This window comes from Peromyscus leucopus, chromosome 7 (genome assembly GCF_004664715.2).
Source record: "Peromyscus leucopus breed LL Stock chromosome 7, UCI_PerLeu_2.1, whole genome shotgun sequence".
NCBI lineage: Eukaryota > Metazoa > Chordata > Mammalia > Rodentia > Cricetidae > Peromyscus > Peromyscus leucopus.
In genome coordinates this window covers 99,488,977-99,507,977 of record NC_051069.1, presented here as the reverse complement: position 1 = coordinate 99,507,977, position 19,001 = coordinate 99,488,977, and the positions used below count along the sequence as shown (strand labels likewise).

The window sequence follows — 19,001 nt, the reverse complement described above, 5'->3', positions numbered from 1 at the left end:
ACGGTGAAAATAGCTGCTTTTCTTCACCTGGCGCTCCACCTCACACCCACCCTCAACAGGGGAGGAGATGCCCCAAGAGTTTCTCTATAGACTCTCTCATATGTTAACTCATAATCTCCAGTAGTCACCTTCTCACAGCTGGCTCAATGAATGGGTCACAGCTTTAGTACAGGGCCAGACTAAATGACTTCTTGTCCCCTCCTGTATCCACTCCCTTCCCATTTAGACTTACAGTTCGAGAACCATAGGGGTTATATAATCCACCATCATACAATGACGCCTGAAGAACAAAAGAATATTACTTATTTATTTAGTACTGGAATTATTTTGAAAATATCTTTATTATTTTGGCAGTTCATAATTCAAAAAAATGTTTGCGGACGGTGTGCTATCTTCACTTACATACAAGATTCACTGTGCCAGTTTCATTACCACTCCAACAATATACTTGGTTTAAAAAACACACTATTTCCTTCATCCTCATGTAATAACTTGAGAAAGGTAATATTAATCAATTTATTCTCTTAGAAGAACAAACGGTGAGGAAGTAAACTGGGGTAAGCAGTCTGGCCCAGTCTTCTGAAGCCGGTCAAGAACGTCCAACAGCTAGAAGCACCAACAGCCGGCACGTCACACAAGCTGCTGGTTATGCTTTGAGCTCTGCTTGCTTAGTCGGCTTTTGATTGCCACAGCCTAGGGTCAAAGCCATACCAAAGAAAACTAAGTGAATGTGGCAGAACCCAAGGAAACAGACTCTTAACATCAGCTACCAGAAGTCATCCATTTCTACGTTGGCAAAGAGAACAGGATTATTTTTCATGCCCTGGGTTTTGTAACCTAAGCACAGGCAGCTTACTCTGCAGTACATGTGGCAGAAAGGCCACACAGCTCAGTCGGCACCATGACAGCAGCCCTACCACAGAGCACACACTGGAAGAGGGAAATACAAACCAGGCTGGTACTTCTCAGAAGGCCAGTATTTGCAGTAGAGGAGGCCTACGGAATAAGCGCACTAATTAAACCTAAAGAAAGGCAGGGGCAGCTGTGACGGCCATACGCTCCTTGAAAGTACTGACCCTGTTCTTACTCGGAGATGTCCCCAGCGGGTCACTGCACAGGGAAGAAGACTGCAAAGAGAGGCAGAACAGTAGAAATAAGCAACAACAGAAACACAGGAGAATGCACCTCACCAGCATGCAGGCAGAAGACTTTACGTTATGGTTACAGATTCTATAACTCATTAGCAAGCTCCAAGTGCTTAGAGTAGTGTAAAAACACATGAGTAAGACAGAAGTCACTGCAATGCAAACTGTAGGGGGTAAGAAAGGAAATCAGCGCTAGCAGTCTTCTATCATTATGTACAACCTTTTGGTTTTAGAAAACTATTGGCAGGATGTGAGACGGGGAACCAGGAAAGCACTGAAGAAAAGAGGGACTTGGCAGTGGGAGTGTGTCAAATGGTGGCCTCAGACCAGTCACCAGTAAGTAGTTCCTGGGGCATTGTCAAATATTTTGTGACAGACTCCCAATGGGCTTGGCCAGGTTACAAGTAAGCAAGCTCTTAGTTACTGTTATCACTATCTTTTTCCAAACAGATTTGAAAGCCTATCTTTCAAAAGCATGCTAGTTAACCAGATAAGCTGCACTAGTCACTTGAGTCCACGCACTAAAAGTACTTTTTATAGAGAAATTACATTTCTTTCCCTGGTATCACTCAAGACACAATTTCCAGTTCTTTTTCACTAAACCTAGACAAACAAGAATAGTGAAATGGTATATGCAGGCAGGTTTTTCAGCTGACTGTGTTTTCCGGTGTACGGAATTGAATCCAGAGCCTCGTATGTGCTAATGAATTATTCTATCATATAGATTAGCTCCCATTCCTGAATACTTTTAAATGCACTGGGTACCACACATTACAGTATGCTTTGAATGTTCAATGTCTTGGGGAAAAAAAAACAAGATTCTAGATGATTATGGTGATACCAGCCTGCAACCCTGGCACACGGGTAGCTGAGGCAGGATGAGTAGGCTACAGAGACACGCCATGTCTCAAAAACAAGCAAAACCCCAAAACAGACAAAAGAAAAACAAGATTCTAATATTACATTAATATTCTTTTTGCTTTGTTTTGTTTTTTTTCAAGACAGGTTTTCTCTGTGTAGTTTTGGTGCCTGTCCTGGACCTCGCTCTATAGACCAGGCTGGCCTCGAACTCACAGAGATCTACCTGCCTCTGCCTCCCGAATGCTGGGATTAAAGGCGTGTGCCACCGATGCCTGGCTTACATTAATATTCTAACAAGTAATAACATTCCTTTCATCCTATACATAGCTTCTATTTTCACGTGTCAACTTTGTAAGAGTATCTATCAGGGAAAGGGTTGATACCTATAGCTTACTTTGAAATGAATTAAAAGAACTAGACAGAAGCTGGCATTGTAGTCCCCACCTTAACATCAGCAAGTAGGAGGCTGAGGCAGATGAATCTTGAGTTTGAGTCTGGGCTACACACATAGTGAGACTGTCTTAAAAACAAACAAACAAAAACAAAAGATGGAATGATAAAGTAATAGACAAATAATTATGAGACTAGGAAATGAACTATATAATCTAAGCGGTAGAACACAATGTTCACTGTACAAATTCCTTTTCTGTTTGCAATCTTCATTACACACATGGTGATTTAACAGTTCTCACGGAAAACACACTCAGGAACTCTATGAATCAGTGACCAAAACTGGTATACCCAGACCATTCCAGATTAGTTACAAATGGTCAAAATGCGAAATGGGGGATTAGAGAAGTGTTAAAGGTGAGGAAGACACATGAGACCAAACGACTTTAGACAAACCCGAAAGCAGTAGGACGAGGCAGGCTTGCTATGTCTAAGACTGCTATAGTTTCTCTGGTCAAAATAGAGGCCACACTGCAAAAATCAAAATTGAACAATTTTTCTCAGGTTAGATGTTTTGATGTTTTGACCACACACCAAGACAAAATTTGAACACACAGGCAAAATCTGATACTGTCAAGGCTCCTTCTTCCCCAGGGCAATGCCTTTAAAGCCCTGGGTCACAGCAAGGGAGGGGCAAGGAGCAACGGTTTAAACTTGCTTGTAAAGGGTGGGCATCAAAGGTCAGCTACTTCAAACAAGGTCACTACTACTTATTACTTTAAAAACAAGATAAAACATCCTCGGATAAAAATGAAAAACAAATAACTGAGTTATTCTCATTCTAGAGTTAAGAATGCCCCTGCAAAACCAAGGCCCACTGAATATTTAGCACTTCTATAATTTGCTAGGTTAGAGAAATCGTCCATCAAACCCACCTCCTGCTAGGGGTTAAGCAAAGGTACGATCCCGGCCTAGCGTCTTCCTTCCCTATTGCTGACACTACTTGCAGGGCCCTGCTTCCACCCCACCCACAGCACTCTTGGCCCTGCCTTCTGCCATCACTCACACCTCGCCCGGCCACAAAACTGCCATGTCCCATACACCACGGCCTCTCTGTAATCTGCCTTCAGCCACATTCTCCCTCCCTCTTCCCTTCTAGCTCCAAGGGAACCCCGAATTGTCAGGGAGCTAGGGACTACATCTCTGCCAAGAGCACACTAAGGGGAAGGGTCCTGAGCACCCGGTGACTGGAATGGAAAGCCTGTTGGCTCTGCAGGGCAATCACACAGGTCAAAGGGGTTGGGAGTTCTCACACGGGAACTCTCTGTCACACACTTGACTGTTTCTACCGGAAAATACATGCCAAGTCTCCAAAAACAAACTGTGAGAATGAAATCCACTTGCAATTTGGTGCTGTCCATAATATCACAACTAGACCAAACTTCCAAAGCAGAACTAACCAGGGGGTCTTTATGAGAACTAGAAGATCGCTTCTTCATCCCATAGCTGTGACTGTAAGAATAATTCTGTAAGTAAAAACTGTAAGTTAATTTTAATGGTCATGTAGTGAGATTTTAAGAATGAAATTCATCATAAAATAATAGCAAAGGTACATAGGATACAGAGTAGTATGCATGCAACCTACTTCCTGTCATAACAGATGGACTAAACTTGGAAGGCTGAGCTATGTGGTCTGGAGACACATGACCCTCTCTTACCTCTCTAACTAACTAACCTAGAGTCTGGCTGGCTAAAGGGAACCTAATTAAGAGAGTCAGAAGGATGTCTATGGGGACTATTGTGGGATATCTGTACACTGTGTAAAAATGTATTGCTGTGATTGGTGTAATAAAAAGCCAAAAGGCCAATAGCTAGGCAGGAGGTATAGGCAGGACTTCTAGGCAGAGAGAACTCTAGGAAGAAGAAGGCTAAGTTGCCAGCCAGCCATGGAGGAAGCAGCATGGGCAGTATGGAGAGACAAGGCAATGAGCTACGTGACAGAATGGAGATGAAAATAAATGTGTTGATTTAAGTTATAAGAGCTAGTGGAACAAGCCTAAGCTAAGGCCAAGCTTTCATAATTAATAATAAGTCTCCATGTCATTATTTGTAGGCTGGTAGCCCAAAGAAAAATCCGACTACAGGGGACCTTCACTATACACCTTACTTGAGTCTCGTCCCCCATTTCTTTTTCTCTAGGAAGCTATAGGTGATGGGAGTCTATTCCTCCTCCTAACCTAGTCATCATATCTAAAAGCAAAAACAATGCTGCAAATAAGCCAAAAGAACATTTCATTACTGAAAACAACACTCTTTTGGGGGGATTTAATTTATTTGTGTGTATATGGTCTATGTGTGCAAATGCCACTGAAAGCATGGGTCCCCAGAACTGGGTTAGAGGTCGTTGTGAGCTAGCCAACATGGATGCTGACACCTGAACTCGGGCCCTCTGGAAGAGCAGTAAGTACTCTTAACCCTTGAGCTATCTCTCCAGCCCTCAGGCCAAGTTAATAGATCCATGGCATATGCCATTCAGAAGAGAAATACCTAAAATGTATGTACTTAAGCTTACACAAAGTACTTTGAAAAGGTGATTATATAAAAACATCACCTCTCCCAAGGGGACAAAGGTCAGGACTATTACTCAACAACAACCAAGAGACAATAAACTCAATCTAGGTAGTGAGACTGTACGTTGCAAGTACCCTAGACCAGCCAAGGGCAACAGGCTGTCCTAGGAAAACCACTTCACACAGTCAGATCCTCAACAATAAAGATAAGCTCATTTTTCTCATTGTGAATATTCTTGTATACTTTACTATGAACATCTAAGTGAAAACTACGCAGTCTAGAAACTCGGGCAATCTACCAACATAATCATAATCCAAAGAAAACAAGCCAGTTTGACTTCCTTAGCTAATTCAATATGTCAAGCCAAAACTCTTGGGCATCTTCAGCTGCCACCCCTCACTGCTGGATGTTTTATTTAGTAACCTGCCAGCCTATGACACATGAAATGAGCACAGGTCTGTGCTACTGTAGCTCAGGGTGTACCAGAATACTATCAGAAGGGCTGGAGAGAGAGATGGCTCAGAGGATGAAGATGCTTGCTGCCAAGGCTGATGCTAGATGATCTGAGTTCATTCCTTGGGACCCACATGGTAGCAGGAGAGAAACAGCTCCAACAAGTTGTCCTCTGACCTCCACGTGTGTGCCATGTGACACACATACACAAGCAAGATAAATAAGCAGAAAGTTAAAAAATAAGCAAGCCAGCCCTCCTACGCAGTAGGTGAGCACAGGGAACCAGCTCTTCTTTGGAAGATGGAACTGCGACTGAACTACTGAGTTAGAAATCTTGGCTCATCCAGTAAATGTTTGATCCATTTGAGGCATTTTTTGTTTTTTGTTTTTTGTAGTATTAGGGAGCAAATTCAGCCTTGCAATGCTAAGGAAGCGCTTTGCCACTGAGCCATGCTCTCAGCCTGATCCTGAAGTCTATGGGAAAAAATATTATTCCAATAACAGATTATGCCACAATTGCAAAAACAATGGTTTTTGTTTTATTACACATTTCCCCCAAAAAGATCCTAACAAAACCATGGAAGTTAGTCATAATCTATGATTAGCAACAACTGGTGTTTAGAAAGAAAAGCCTCACGCGTAACACAAAGTCATGCACTACATACTAATGATGAAAGCCTTGATGATCTGTCCTTGAGGGTATCATACTGCACTTCAGAAAAATGGGAAAGTTGGTTGCATTGCCAAAGTCAGGAACATAAGGGAAAAAAAGCAATATTTGTCATTATTACAATCAACACAGTGATACTTCAAAAGCAAAATATTACTAAATGCAAAAGCTATTATATTTAGATATACCTTTACATTTTTTAGTAGAAGTTATTGCTAAACGGCATGTGTAATTAACTTGTTTTATGCCAGGCACAGTGCTATGCACCCATGGCCCCATCCTAAACATACAGAGGCTGTATTCTCCCCCACCCCAACTTCTAGCTGCACTTAGAGCCTTGTCCATGTTGTGCAAGCATTTTATCACGAGATACACCTCAGCCTCCATTTTCCTTTCAAATAACAGAATTTAGAATCAGCAATGGTAAAATGATTCAGCCTTAGGATATTACGGAACAATACAGCCTAAGGGCAGTTTTAATGTTAAGTATAAACCATTTGAAGGTCAAAGATGCTTTCCTCCTCATCTCTGTGACTGCTGCCACTGTTTACCATCGTTTGAAAAATAGCAAAAGCAAGGAAGAGCGCACAGCTGATCTGGCTTGCAAAAGAATAATCTTGGAATCAAAGCAAGGGTACTTCTTTTCCTTGAACCTTAGACACATACACCTAAAAAGCATTTTCTCAAGAAAATGCTCAACAAAATGAGAAACTTGGCCAGAACAAAATGTGGAATGCACAGTAGATAAGCAAATGACATTAAATACAAATCAAAAATTATATAAAATTAATGAGACCAGGGAATGCACATTCCATGCGGATTCCTTTAATATGCACATATTTTAAACCCAAGAAAATGAATGGATTTAGTCTCCTAACAACGCTTTTTCAGCATTCTAGCTTACAAGTTTTTAAACAATCTTACTTGAAGGTAAATGTATATCACAAAGCATTTAAAAATACTATTTTGTAAAAATATCTTCCTTTACATTCTTATACTGATTTAGGGCTTCTGGTAATATTATTTAAAAATTGGACCCAAAGTAACATTTTCCTGAATTTAAGTTGATTCTCTCTTAAACTGACAGTTAAACAAATGAAATACAGGAGAAAAATATCAGAGTATTGTGCACAGAAGAGCTGTTGTCACTTCAGGACTAGGCATGGTGGCACACATCTCTGATCCCAGCACTCAGTAGGCTGAGGCAATAGGAAACTGAGTTCAAGACTAGCCTAGCCATTCAGTGAGACCTTATCTCAAAAAAAAAAAAAAAACAAATATATGTTATACATACATACACTTAGTTTTATATATAATTTTCTGAAACTTGTTTCAATACATTTATATATCTAGATATACACACATATATATACAGACATATACACAGACAACTAGAAATCTATACATACAGACCAGATAATGGAATAAAAGATATTTCACAATTTTATAAAGCTTAAAATACCCTAGAAGATGAAAATATGCAATCCAATTTTAGTAAGACATTAAAATAATAGTTCAAATAAAACAAAGCCTGTCTATTCGTATTAATTTAGACAATCACTTAGAACATGTATAGCAGAATCCTCAAAAATGCATTCCATTTAATACAAGGCTGTGGTACAATTCTACCAGCAATTCTGCCACTGGTATAAATTCACTGAAAATGCTGTATGTGACTTTTCTCTGAAAATCAAGGCCCTTCTCTATAGAAATTTCATTTATTTCTTTTCCCAAAGTATTTCTCTTATTAAAAAAAAAAAAATCCATGACCAAAACATAGAGTACCATACAGTACTTAAGCTGCACATCCTTACACCTAAATTATCCTACCCCAACAAGGTAAACCTGCCTTCTCACCCTCTCTGGAGCTGTCAGGGCATTTTACAAAGGCAAAGATTTTTAACAAGTGGAATCAAAAAACTTATTTCAAAATATAATGCAAGGTCCAGCTAAGTTTTTAAAATTCCAGAATATATATGGTAGAGAAATCCATGAAGTGGATACATTAACAACTGGGCACACAAAAAGAACCTTTCTGATAAATAGCAGCTGATATATGGCAGCTGGTAACAATGTCACTTAAAAACAAATGATTTATCAAAAGAAGGAAAATAGAGAACATTAAGGACTCAGGCTAAAAGACTTCCCAGGATGCTATTATAATCTATTTCTCTCAGAACTTTGACAACTTGAGTGGCCCATAGTTATCGGAGAGTAAAGCCTTGACTGAAAACTGCCTAGTGCAATGGCCTGTGGGCATACAGTGGGAGGGAGGGAAGGAAGGAAGGGAGAGGTGTTGTCTTATTAACTGATGTGGGAGGGCCCAGCCCAGGATGGGCAGCACCATCCCAGTGAGCTAGCAAAGCATGTGTCTGTGAGCAAGCCAGCAAGCAGCGTTACTCCAGGTCTCTGCTCCAAACCATTGCTTGGGTTCCTGCCCTGCGTTCTCTCGATGATGGAACGGTGGTGACCTGGAAGTGTGAACCAAATAAGTCCTTTCCCCCCCTCAGCTGCTTCTGTCGGAGTGTTTATCACAGCAACAGAAAGAAAAACTAGAACAGAATCTAAAAGGGGAAAAGTTCCATTCTCAGAGGAACTTGCTTTACAGTTTTCACAAGAAAACAGAGTAGGAACTCTCAAGTGTTACTAGACTATTTCTGTCACTCCTATGTCCAAACACTGAAAATCAACAATAAATACATAGAAATCTAAGACCACACATTTCAGAATTACACACCATCATGTCTCTCCTTTTGGGTGTACTGGCTCTGCTCCAGTGTGTCCCAGTAATATCCTTCGAGGAACTCTTCAGTGAAATTAAACAAAAGACAAGTTTAAAGAATAATTTAAAAACTGAATACACCACAATTATTTCAAACCACTAATATACAACAAGGAACTAAATGAACAGTAAAAATCTTCACTAATGAGGAATAGAGATTATCCTATGATTCAAGATGACACTATTTCCTAATTTGAGATTTCTACTACTGTCTTCTTGTATTCAGTACCCAAAGCAATAATCAAGCATTTATACTATTTTTAAGGCAGCTACTGGTATCCATATTACTAGCAATCTATTCACACGTAACAAGTAAGCACACCAGGTTTCGTTTCTCACTCCAAGACTTTGACTTACTCCTCCCTCTCCTGAGCCTAGATTCAGGCTCAGGTTTACTTTGTCCTTTTGACTTTTAGTCTTAATGTCTATAGCATTTTAGCCCACACAGCTTCTGGTAGGGCACCTTCCAACAGAGTACTTTCTGACAGCTAACCAACTGGCCAAAAGGAAAGTTCACAGTCCTAAAAACGCAGCATAAAACCCTAAGTGCACCTGATCCACATCCACATACTGCTAACGTTTCAAAACCAAAGAAATGTGAAGCCAGTGTGAGTCTTTTAAATACATAACTCTTAAGTTTAAAAACTCAAGTAAAGAAACACTGAAACCTCTAAGTTACATGGTAAAGCCATAAGAATTTTTAGGTCTCCATTTTAAACCACCATATTTATTTTTACGGAGGACAAAAATTGTCTGACATATTCAGGTTAACGGAAATGGTAAAGTCATTTTAAAAGCCAATAATCCAGAGCTAGTGATAGCTGAGCGGTTTACCACATACCCTGAGTCTAATCACCAAAATAAAACAACAAACAAAAACTCCAAATGGTTGGAATTCCTAATGTCATATAATTAAAACAAAACAGAAAAAAAAAATCTCAAGGGCTGGGAGATGTTGACCAGACTCATTGGAGGAGCACTTGGAATAGGGTTCTATCCCCAGAGTCATTAAAAACAAAGAACACTGTTTAAAAGAAATACAATCTTTTAATGAGCTTTCAGACTTAATTTTGTAAAGGTCTATTCATGTAAAATATGTTGAATACGTACACCTACATATAGGACAATACAGCCTCCTTTATTAGTTTTCAATTTCACATGAGGTTTTTCTCCTTCCAGTGAAGGAGATCAAACCCAGGTCCTTGCACATGCTAGTCAAGAACTCTATCACTTAGCTATATCCTTGGCACTCATATATTAACTTTTAAAGATACAAAAAGTCGGAGCTGGAGAGATGGCTCAACATTTAATAGTACTGCCTGCTCTTCCAGAGGACCTGGGTTCAATTCCTAGCACCCACACTGGGGCTCACATCATTTGTAACTCCAGTTCTAGAGGATCTGACAATCTCTTCTGGCCTCGGAAGGCACTGTACACACATGGTGCAGATATGCACTCCAGCAACAATACACCTAAGACAAACCTCAAAGAACACGAATGAAGAGTTTTCTTCTACTCATGGGAACACATCTTTACCGCTACCATAATTTTTAAAAAGAAGAATTAAAACTGTATCTCTAATGTTTACTGATACAATTTCCATTAAAGGGATATCTACCTGGTAGCTTTATACACACTCCAGGTAAATAGTTCCTTATCAGCTTAATGGCAGATTTCTTTTATTTGGAGATTTGACTTAAAGTTCCCTGACTTAAGTCAAACTTAAAGATCAACTAACATAATCCAGCTTCTCCAAGGTCATATGCAAATTTGCAAATGCTCATCTCAATAATCAATTGTGAAAACTCACACTATGAGCATTATAACTGAAAGCAAAGAAACCAGTCACAAAGGGAAGAGGGAATATTTCATAGCTCTTGACTGTCCAGTTGGTAGACTCGTTATATAATTTGTTAAAAAGTTGTTTAAAGAGGAAAGAAAAAGTACCTCTAACAGCAAGCATGACAAATGCATACATTTTCCTTCTAAAAAACATTCACACACATAAAAAACATATTTAAAGGAGTGTTTTTGTACGTATGTGCACACTGTGTGTCTCTGGTGCCTGCAGAGGCCAGGGGTTAGAGATGGTTGTGAGTCGCAGCCACGTGGGTGCTAAGAATTGCTTTTTAACTGCTGAATCAGCTTTCTAGCCCCTATTAAGCCACTGGTTATCGTAAACTTCTTCAAATATTTATAAATACTATAAAAAACAAATCTACAATTTATAACTAAACAGAGCACTTATGACCTGAAACTAGTTTATAAAGTTATTTTGGAAATACAATAGAATGCATACACCAAAAGAAAATAATGTATTGGAGTGTAATGGAGAACTTACAATTATAAAAATGTTAATACCTGCCTGGTTTGTCAGAACAGCTTAAGTAGTACATTTTTATATAAAATAAGAAGGAAATCAAGAGTTAGAACAAAACACACCCCTTGATATGAAAGATGGTTTTACTGATGGAAAAAAATAATACAAATGCAAAACACTGTTTTAAGGCACAATTCTTTAAGAAGCAAGAGGAGAGGTTGTACTTCAGTACAACACACAGGATTTTAGGCTGTAAATCATCACTCTGCTTTCAATGATCTATGCTAAAAGGCTGGTACATTATAAAATATTAATTAAAATGTAAAAGCATAATTCCTATACATATGGCAAGAAAAAATTTCAAGTCAATAGTTCCATGTAATTATAATTGTAATTAGCCAGACAAGCCCCAAAGCTATGCTCATTCAATAGATTATCAGTTTAAGATACGAAAGTAGGAAAAATCTAAAAATTAGGACAAGGCAGATGTTATTCTATAAAACTCAATCTTATCATTTTGTGATACTTTTCTGAAATCAAAGGTATTTCTACAGAAAACAAGAACAGACCTGTGTTAAGATAAAAATACTCAAGATTTTAGAATTGATTCGCTTCTAGCAATAATTTGAGAGATAGCATCTCTTTCTATTAAAGAGCTTTGGCCAGTGTTGCTCACTTATGTTAAAGGTAAAGGCATAAGTGGGCACTGTCAGATTGCTCAGATAATCACTGATGCTGAGGGAAGCTCATTGTTAAAGCTTTGCTATTCCGTGTTAACAGCTTAGAATACCAACCCTGTGACCGCCAAGGCTCCGAAGAGACAATGTATCCTCAACTCCCTGATAAAAATAAAGGAAACATATTAAAAGTCTGTGGCTACAAGAAGCCAACAAGGAACAGCACTACAGGCAGGCTATATGTCACTACAAACCAGGTAAGGACGGTGATGGCCAGACCGGTGAGAATGCCTGGCCCTCTCTGAATCTTCCTGGGAAAGAAGAAAGCACATGGGTAATTAATCACCGGACAAGTAATTGTTTATCAGAGCAAAGGAGCAACAATCAGCCCGTCAAAAGCACAGCGACACCTTCTTAGAATAAGCAGGTTTCAACACCAGTTCCAAAGCTGAGTTTGGTGGCATCACATGCTCCGGGTGGAAAGGCGGCCACAACAGTGGCAGTGTTTTTATTTCAGTAGGTGTGGATGTGTCTGAGCACTCATTATATACATGTGGCCCAGAGAGCTCAACAAACGGAGACTAAAACACACAATGGCGCTCAGCAAACAGATGCTGAATTGAGCACTGAAAGCAGATGTTTACTTTTTCATTCTAAGTGCTAGCTTATACAGGCAAGAAGAAATGTTTACTTTGTCATAATGTGTAAAGAAGAATGCACACGGCTTTAAAAATACTTGGGTTGTAGTTCGGTGCTCACTGTAAGGAAGTTTGTTTGTTTTTGTTTTTCCCTCCTCTCACTATTTTAACTGAAAAATAAAATAAGAAAATACCCATGTGTTAATGTGATAAACTACTAAGAAATAACATGAATATTTCATAGTTGATAGCTAAATCATACCTTAAGCAGATTCTAAAGAGACTGACTACACCGAACAGTACATGTAATTGAGTGCAATTCTAAATGTTTCTACATTTGCCCATCAGCAAGGAGCTAGTTCCCAGAATATGGTCACCTGACACCCTAAGGAATTTCTGATTTTTTAGAATTTTAACATCCAAATTGCTAAAGTAATTTCCACTGTGACTAAAAACTACACCTAACAAGTCTAGGTGGACTCACAGCAATGCTATCTTTCAACATGAAACAATGCTACAACACTCCATAGCAATCCAGCTAGACCACTATGCAGCTGAAAACCAGATGAGCCTATCTCTGGCCATTCATCTCAGAATAGAAACAGTAATTTAACCAAAGTGCCACAGTTTACTGCTTCATTTTGGTCTCAATCTTTGCGTGTCATTTTTTAAAAAATCATCTTTTGACATCCACTGTATATACTGCTACACTTGATAAAAATGTGTCCCAAAGTCTGTTCAAAGATGCCATGATGATTCGGTGACTTGATTTCCAACAGGATGTTGTGATCTCTAGGCATAAATAGCCAGTTTACACTTTTTGTAAGTGATGTCACAAAAGTCTTGGAGACATATGAGTTAGCAGAGCAGAGCTGAGCATACAGTGTTAAGTGGTAACTGATTCCAAACTAATTAGAAAGCCCTGTATCACACAGGCAAGTTAATTTTACATGCCGCTCAGTGTCATCTGGGTACTAAGCTGATATCCAAGGTAGAATCCTCCCTTCACTCTATTGTTCCTTTCCATCCACCAACCACAGAGCACTTCTAAACAGCCCATCTAGCCAGATGTGATGGTTCATTCCTTTAATCCCAGCGTTTAAGAGGCAATCAGATCTCTGTGAGTTTGAGATAAGCATGGTCTACAAAGTGAGTTCCAGGCCAGTCAAGGCTGAATAATTAAGACCCTGTATCTAAAAAAACCAACAAAAATCCATCTGAAGAATACATCCCCAAAGAGATAAGGGAACATGAATCACTATTATTTGCAATTATATCATTATCAAAATAACTCCATAATAAAAATCTTATTAAATACTGGTATACTTCTATATTTAAGCAGTTTTTCTTTTTAATCCCATTGAAAATTTGATACTGGGGCTAGAGAGATGGCTCAGTGGTTAACAGTACTTGTTGATCTTCCAAAAGAATGGGGTTTGATTCCCAGTACCAACATGGAGGCTCACAACCATCTGTAACTCCAGAGGATCTGATACCCTCTTCTGATCACTTCAGGCACCAGACATGCAAATGGTCTGCATATATAAATGCAGGGGAAGTACTTATGTATAAAATAAAACATGAATAAATAGAGAAAAAAAACAACTTGTTTTTGTTTTTTGGAACAGGATTTTTCTATGTAACAGTCCTGGGTGTCCTGGAATTTGCTTTGTAGACCAGACTGGCTCTGAATGCACAGAGATGCGTCTGCCTCTGCCTCTGCCTCCTAAATGCTGGATTAAAGGTGTGTAGCACCACATCACCCAGCAAAATAATTAATTAATAAATGGAAAGGAAAGAAAGAAAATTGGACTTAAAAAGACTACAGAGTGAAATTTATGTTCCATATTGTCCAGTTCATTTGCACAGAAAATATGGCTTGTTTATTTCATAGTCAAAAGCCATTCTTTAAACTAGCATTGTCCAATAGTGATACCAGAAATAGTTTATGTGCGTGATATTATGGTAGCCCACTAGCCACATATGGCTGAGTACTTGAAACGCTGGAACTGTGTGAGGCTCCAACTTGCCACAATTCAATCAGTATCACCTGAGTAGGGAGCCTCAACTGAAGAACTGTCCCGCCTTAGTTGATATAAGAGACTCACTCAGAGTTGGAGCAGCACCTTCTGGCAGCAGCTCAGACAAAAAGGGGCATGGCAGGAGGAAACCAATGCCTTTGGTAACTTGGCCTTCCCTTCTACTGCGGGGCTGACAGCAGAACCAGGCTCTCCAGGCTTCCAGCATAGTTTAAGGAATAATGGCTCTCTGGGACCCTTCCAGGGTGTTAGCACCAGACCCAGACTGGTGAGCCACTCTCTGTTGGACAGATCAATACCTGTTGTTGAGCTCCCGACAGCGAGAAAACAGCTCCTGTGAGAGGACTCAGCTGCTCAAGCACACAGTGAGAAGGACCGAGGAACTAACTACCTGTTTCTGAGCCTCTCAAGTGTGAGGCCGTTACCATTTTAATATAAGTTAATGTAATAAATTCTTTTACATACATTCATCCGATGGATTCTGTTTCTCTAGAAAACCCTAATACAGTGCACAACTGAAAAACTAAATTCCAAATTCTATTTGATTCTAATCAATGTAAATCTAATTACCTGCACATGACTAAGGCTACCAAAATGCACAGCATTTCTCTAAGCCAATATGAAAATATATGTTCAGGTAAAATAGTATGGAAAGCACAAAGAAATCTCTATCATGCCCTAACAGCTGAAAAGCCTTTTTCTCAGCAGCACCACTGCTTGCAGAAAGGCAAAGCACCGAGGCTGTTTTTAATTATCTCCTGACTGTGAAAAGGAGTTATGTGGCAAATGTGGGGAAATTAGAAGAAAAGACCTTGGTTACAACTCCAGAATTCTGTTTTTGAGACACGTCTCACTCAGTAAACCAAGCTAGCCTCAAAATTATGGCAATCCTCCTGCCTCTGCCTCCCAAGTGCCATAATTAGAGGCAGGTGCCACCACATTAGGCTCTGGAATCCCTGGAGAGGGTCTTATCTGATCCCTCATCGTCAGCATAGAAAGTTAGCACAGGGGAGGGTTAAGGAAGGATCTTGCAGAGCATAAAGCTGGGGTCAGCATTCAGATCCTCAGACTCAGCAGACCACAGACCCATGACTACAGCACCCACCCTGCCGAGGCCCAATCACACAGAAGCAACAACAAACTCAGGCTTCCTTCCAGGGAACAGCAGCCCTCTTCGCTGTCCAGGGGATCTACAGTACTACACAGAACAGCCAGTGTCTTGTCCTTAAGGAACAGTACCAGAAGCTAAGAAAACAGACAGCAGCAAACTGTGTTCTTGGGCACTAAGTACGAGGCAGAGTATCTATCCCCTTCAGTACGAGGAAACAACCACTGTCATAATCCTGGGTGGCCTTATTAGGACTGAACAACCCAAGCATGACAATGCCTTAAATGACAGGGACATATTTAGCCCAAACTTTTGGGCGTCTTTTCCTCCATGGCTGTCTAAGGACTGGTCACTATCATAAATGACAACGTAAGTACCCAGACCAGGAAGTTCATGACCAGCAGACTATTCTGCCAGGACAACTTAGACTTTGTCTCAAAAAATAAAAAGCAGGGTGTAGATAAAGCTCAGTGGCAAAGCTTCTGCCTAGTCTAAGTGTTCCCAGTATTCTCAACATGGATAAAAGGCCAATGTTAGTAATGGCACAATACAGATGGAGCAAAGATTCTACAATGTGATGACTGAGTTTCATATAAGAATTAATAAAGTTTTAAAAACTTCCTGGAAAATTATCTTGTTATATTCAAATTAGGTTAATGAAAATAAAACACACTCTTTTTAAAAGTTCACTTAAAGTGAGGCAAAGTGGTTTTTAGTAAAAGAAAATCACAGCCCCAAGAATATGCCTAGCCACCTTCTCTGTCTACAAATATTATTATTAAACTGGGGCTGGAGTTGCTCCTTCAGTGCTAGACCAGAAAACACTAGGAACAGCATCTACTCTTCCAGCCACACACCAACATGCTGCTGACTGAAGCATGCAACTTAAACCAGAGTCCTGAGAAACGGAAAGCTAGCTACACAAGACTGCACAGAGACCCAGAAGACTCGGGCCTCCCCTTGCTTGCTTCACCTCTCAGCAGAGTGGCACTCCTTCCTACCTTCCAGCTCTGACTCTGCCCATGATTACACGGGACCCTTCCATCACCAAACCTTTCCTGCTCGTCTCTGGTCCTAGTTTGCTTTGTGCTGCTAAGATAAAACTCCGACCAGAACCAAGTTAGGGAAGGAAAGGTTGTTTGGCTTACTGGGGACAGTCCATCAAAGAAAGAGTCTGGGCAGGAACTGAAGCAGAGAAGTGGAGGAACACTGCTGGCTACTGTGCTGCCTCCTCTGGCTTGCTCAGCTACCTCTTATACAGCTAGGCCAACCTGCCTAGGGATGGTGCCACCCACAGGGGACTGGGCCTTCCTACATCTATATCGATTAGCAATTAAGAAAATGCACCACAGACATGGCCATAGACCAATCTGATGGATGAAACTCCTTAGTTATGATTCCCTTTTCTCAGGTATGTCTAGATTTGTTTTAAGTTAAAAAAAAAAAAAAACTAAAGAACACATCTATAAAATGGAGAGTGCTCCCTATGGTAAAGAAAGGTAAATAGCTCCAGCACGGTGCTGACACACAGTAGCTTCCTTCATTCCTGAGCTTCGTGTTTCTAGTACTCCCTACTCACTTCCCAGCAAGCCAAGTGTGACACACACATGCTGTGGGATAATGCTCTTGCACACTGTAAAGATTTGTCACTCCTATTGGTTTAATAAAACACTGACCTGGCCAGTAACCAGGCAGGAAGTGTAGGCGGGGTGACCAGACTAGGAGAAGGCTGGGAAGAGGAAAGGCAGAGACAGAGTCGCCAGCCTGACGCAGAGGTAGTAAGATAAGAATGCTAGGCCGAGAAAAGGTACTAAGACACGTGGCTAAACATAGACAAGAATTTTGGGTTAATTTAAGCCTCAAGGCTAGTTAGTTACAAGACTAAGCCAGAGGCCAAACAGTTCATAATTAATATAAGCCTCTGTGTGTTTATGTGGGACTGAATGGCTACAGGACCAGGTGGGACTGAAACTTCAGTCTACACACACACACACACAAAGAGTTAGAAACAAGGGAAATATTTGACATGAAAGGAATCATAAGCAACAGAATCCTATGCGTGTTCATACACTAAAGATTTCACCAAAAATTTACTAGCCACATATATATAGTTTCTACCAAGAATATCACATGATAACCCGTGGACTCACAAACAAGGGAGCCAAAGAGTAAGGTAGGAAGAGAGTGGAAGAATCCATTTGAAAGGAGTAAAGAACAGGGGTAGAAGTAGTAAGGAGTAGCAATTACTCCCATCTGAAACAAACTCCCACATATGCCCAAACCTAGCTATCAGTCAAGATTCAGGTTAACCAACTACATTCTAAACCTCAAACCAAAAACTTCCTAAGTCTAATACTCTCACTACGTAAGCTACACACATATTAATGATTCTTTTAAATGGTTATCTTCACAGTCCCCTGAATAGAGAAATGAAATATTAGACTTTCAATATATGTTTTTGTTTATATTTAAGATTTTCTAGTCTGGCCTACACTACTAAAACACAATCATTTACTCATTCTTTCTTGATCTAGGACTTTCATGAGTTGAAAGTGAGGCTACTGACTACAAAAGAAAATGGTTGGACTGGAGTACTCATCTCAACTACTATAAACACAACAGTTACTCTGTGACCTTTAGGTCCACACAGACCAAGCGCCCACTTTGCAAACTGTTAGTCAATGTTTTGCTTCAATGTTGCATTAGTTCAACAGTTTATCACAGCATGCAGGACAGGCAATCCTGGCCTACCAGCCACTTCTGAATCTGTCCCCATTTCCGTTCAGAGCAATGATGAGAGGGCTATAAATACAAAAGTTTTATAAACTGAATGGTTTTCAATACACTGCATTCTGAAAAAAAAAATCTTAATCACATACACTTGCCCGACACAACAATAGTAGTTGACTCAAAGCTTACACTTTGAAAATACAAGAAATTACTAAGCTAAATAAGTTCAGTAACAAAAAGACACATGGTCCGCTGCACAGATAGAAATTCTATTAATAACTGTCTCTTCTATTTATAATTTAGTACAATCTTAGGAGTATAAAGACAATGCATAGGAACATTACATTTCAAACCAATATTTGAAACTGTAACTAAGAGGAGAAAATTACATCAACATAGACCACAAATATATAAATTTCTTTTTTTAACTTGTCAATAGAAAATCTACCAATAACACCAAAATAAATTGCTTACTAATCCTCCACAGAGGTTTTCCCTTTATAAATACAGTATCAAAATATTTGTGAGACTTTTCAGACCCAAGTCAATGTCAGAAAGAAAAGTTAACAAGTATGTCATTTAAGCTCAATTTCCATTTACCTATTTTACTTTTTTCC

The 19,001-nt window shown here is 39.7% G+C and overlaps 1 protein-coding gene across 23 annotated transcripts in view; it reads right to left on the bottom strand.

Moving 5' to 3' along the window:
* The window catches only part of Lrrfip2 (LRR binding FLII interacting protein 2), a 120,108-nt gene that overhangs the window by 55,190 nt on the left and 45,917 nt on the right, over nucleotides 1-19,001 (bottom strand). For 7 of the 23 annotated variants that reach the window (XM_037207971.1, XM_037207972.1, XM_037207977.1 and 4 more), the window contains exons 5-14: nucleotides 18,406-18,456; nucleotides 12,124-12,180; nucleotides 11,987-12,031; nucleotides 8,828-8,896; nucleotides 6,086-6,127; nucleotides 3,857-3,922; nucleotides 2,853-2,927; nucleotides 1,077-1,127; nucleotides 952-996; nucleotides 233-280 (exon numbers count right to left, since the gene is read on the bottom strand). The exons of 6 other annotated variants lie outside the window; for them this stretch is intronic. In XM_037207971.1, the coding sequence (XP_037063866.1) occupies nucleotides 233-280; nucleotides 952-996; nucleotides 1,077-1,127; nucleotides 2,853-2,927; nucleotides 3,857-3,922; nucleotides 6,086-6,127; nucleotides 8,828-8,896; nucleotides 11,987-12,031; nucleotides 12,124-12,180; nucleotides 18,406-18,456 (549 nt within the window). The remainder of the gene's footprint in view (nucleotides 1-232; nucleotides 281-951; nucleotides 997-1,076; nucleotides 1,128-2,852; nucleotides 2,928-3,856; nucleotides 3,923-6,085; nucleotides 6,128-8,827; nucleotides 8,897-11,986; nucleotides 12,032-12,123; nucleotides 12,181-18,405; nucleotides 18,457-19,001) is intronic. 10 more of the 23 variants (XM_037207978.1, XM_037207980.1, XM_037207979.1 and 7 more) reach the window with 7 other exon arrangements.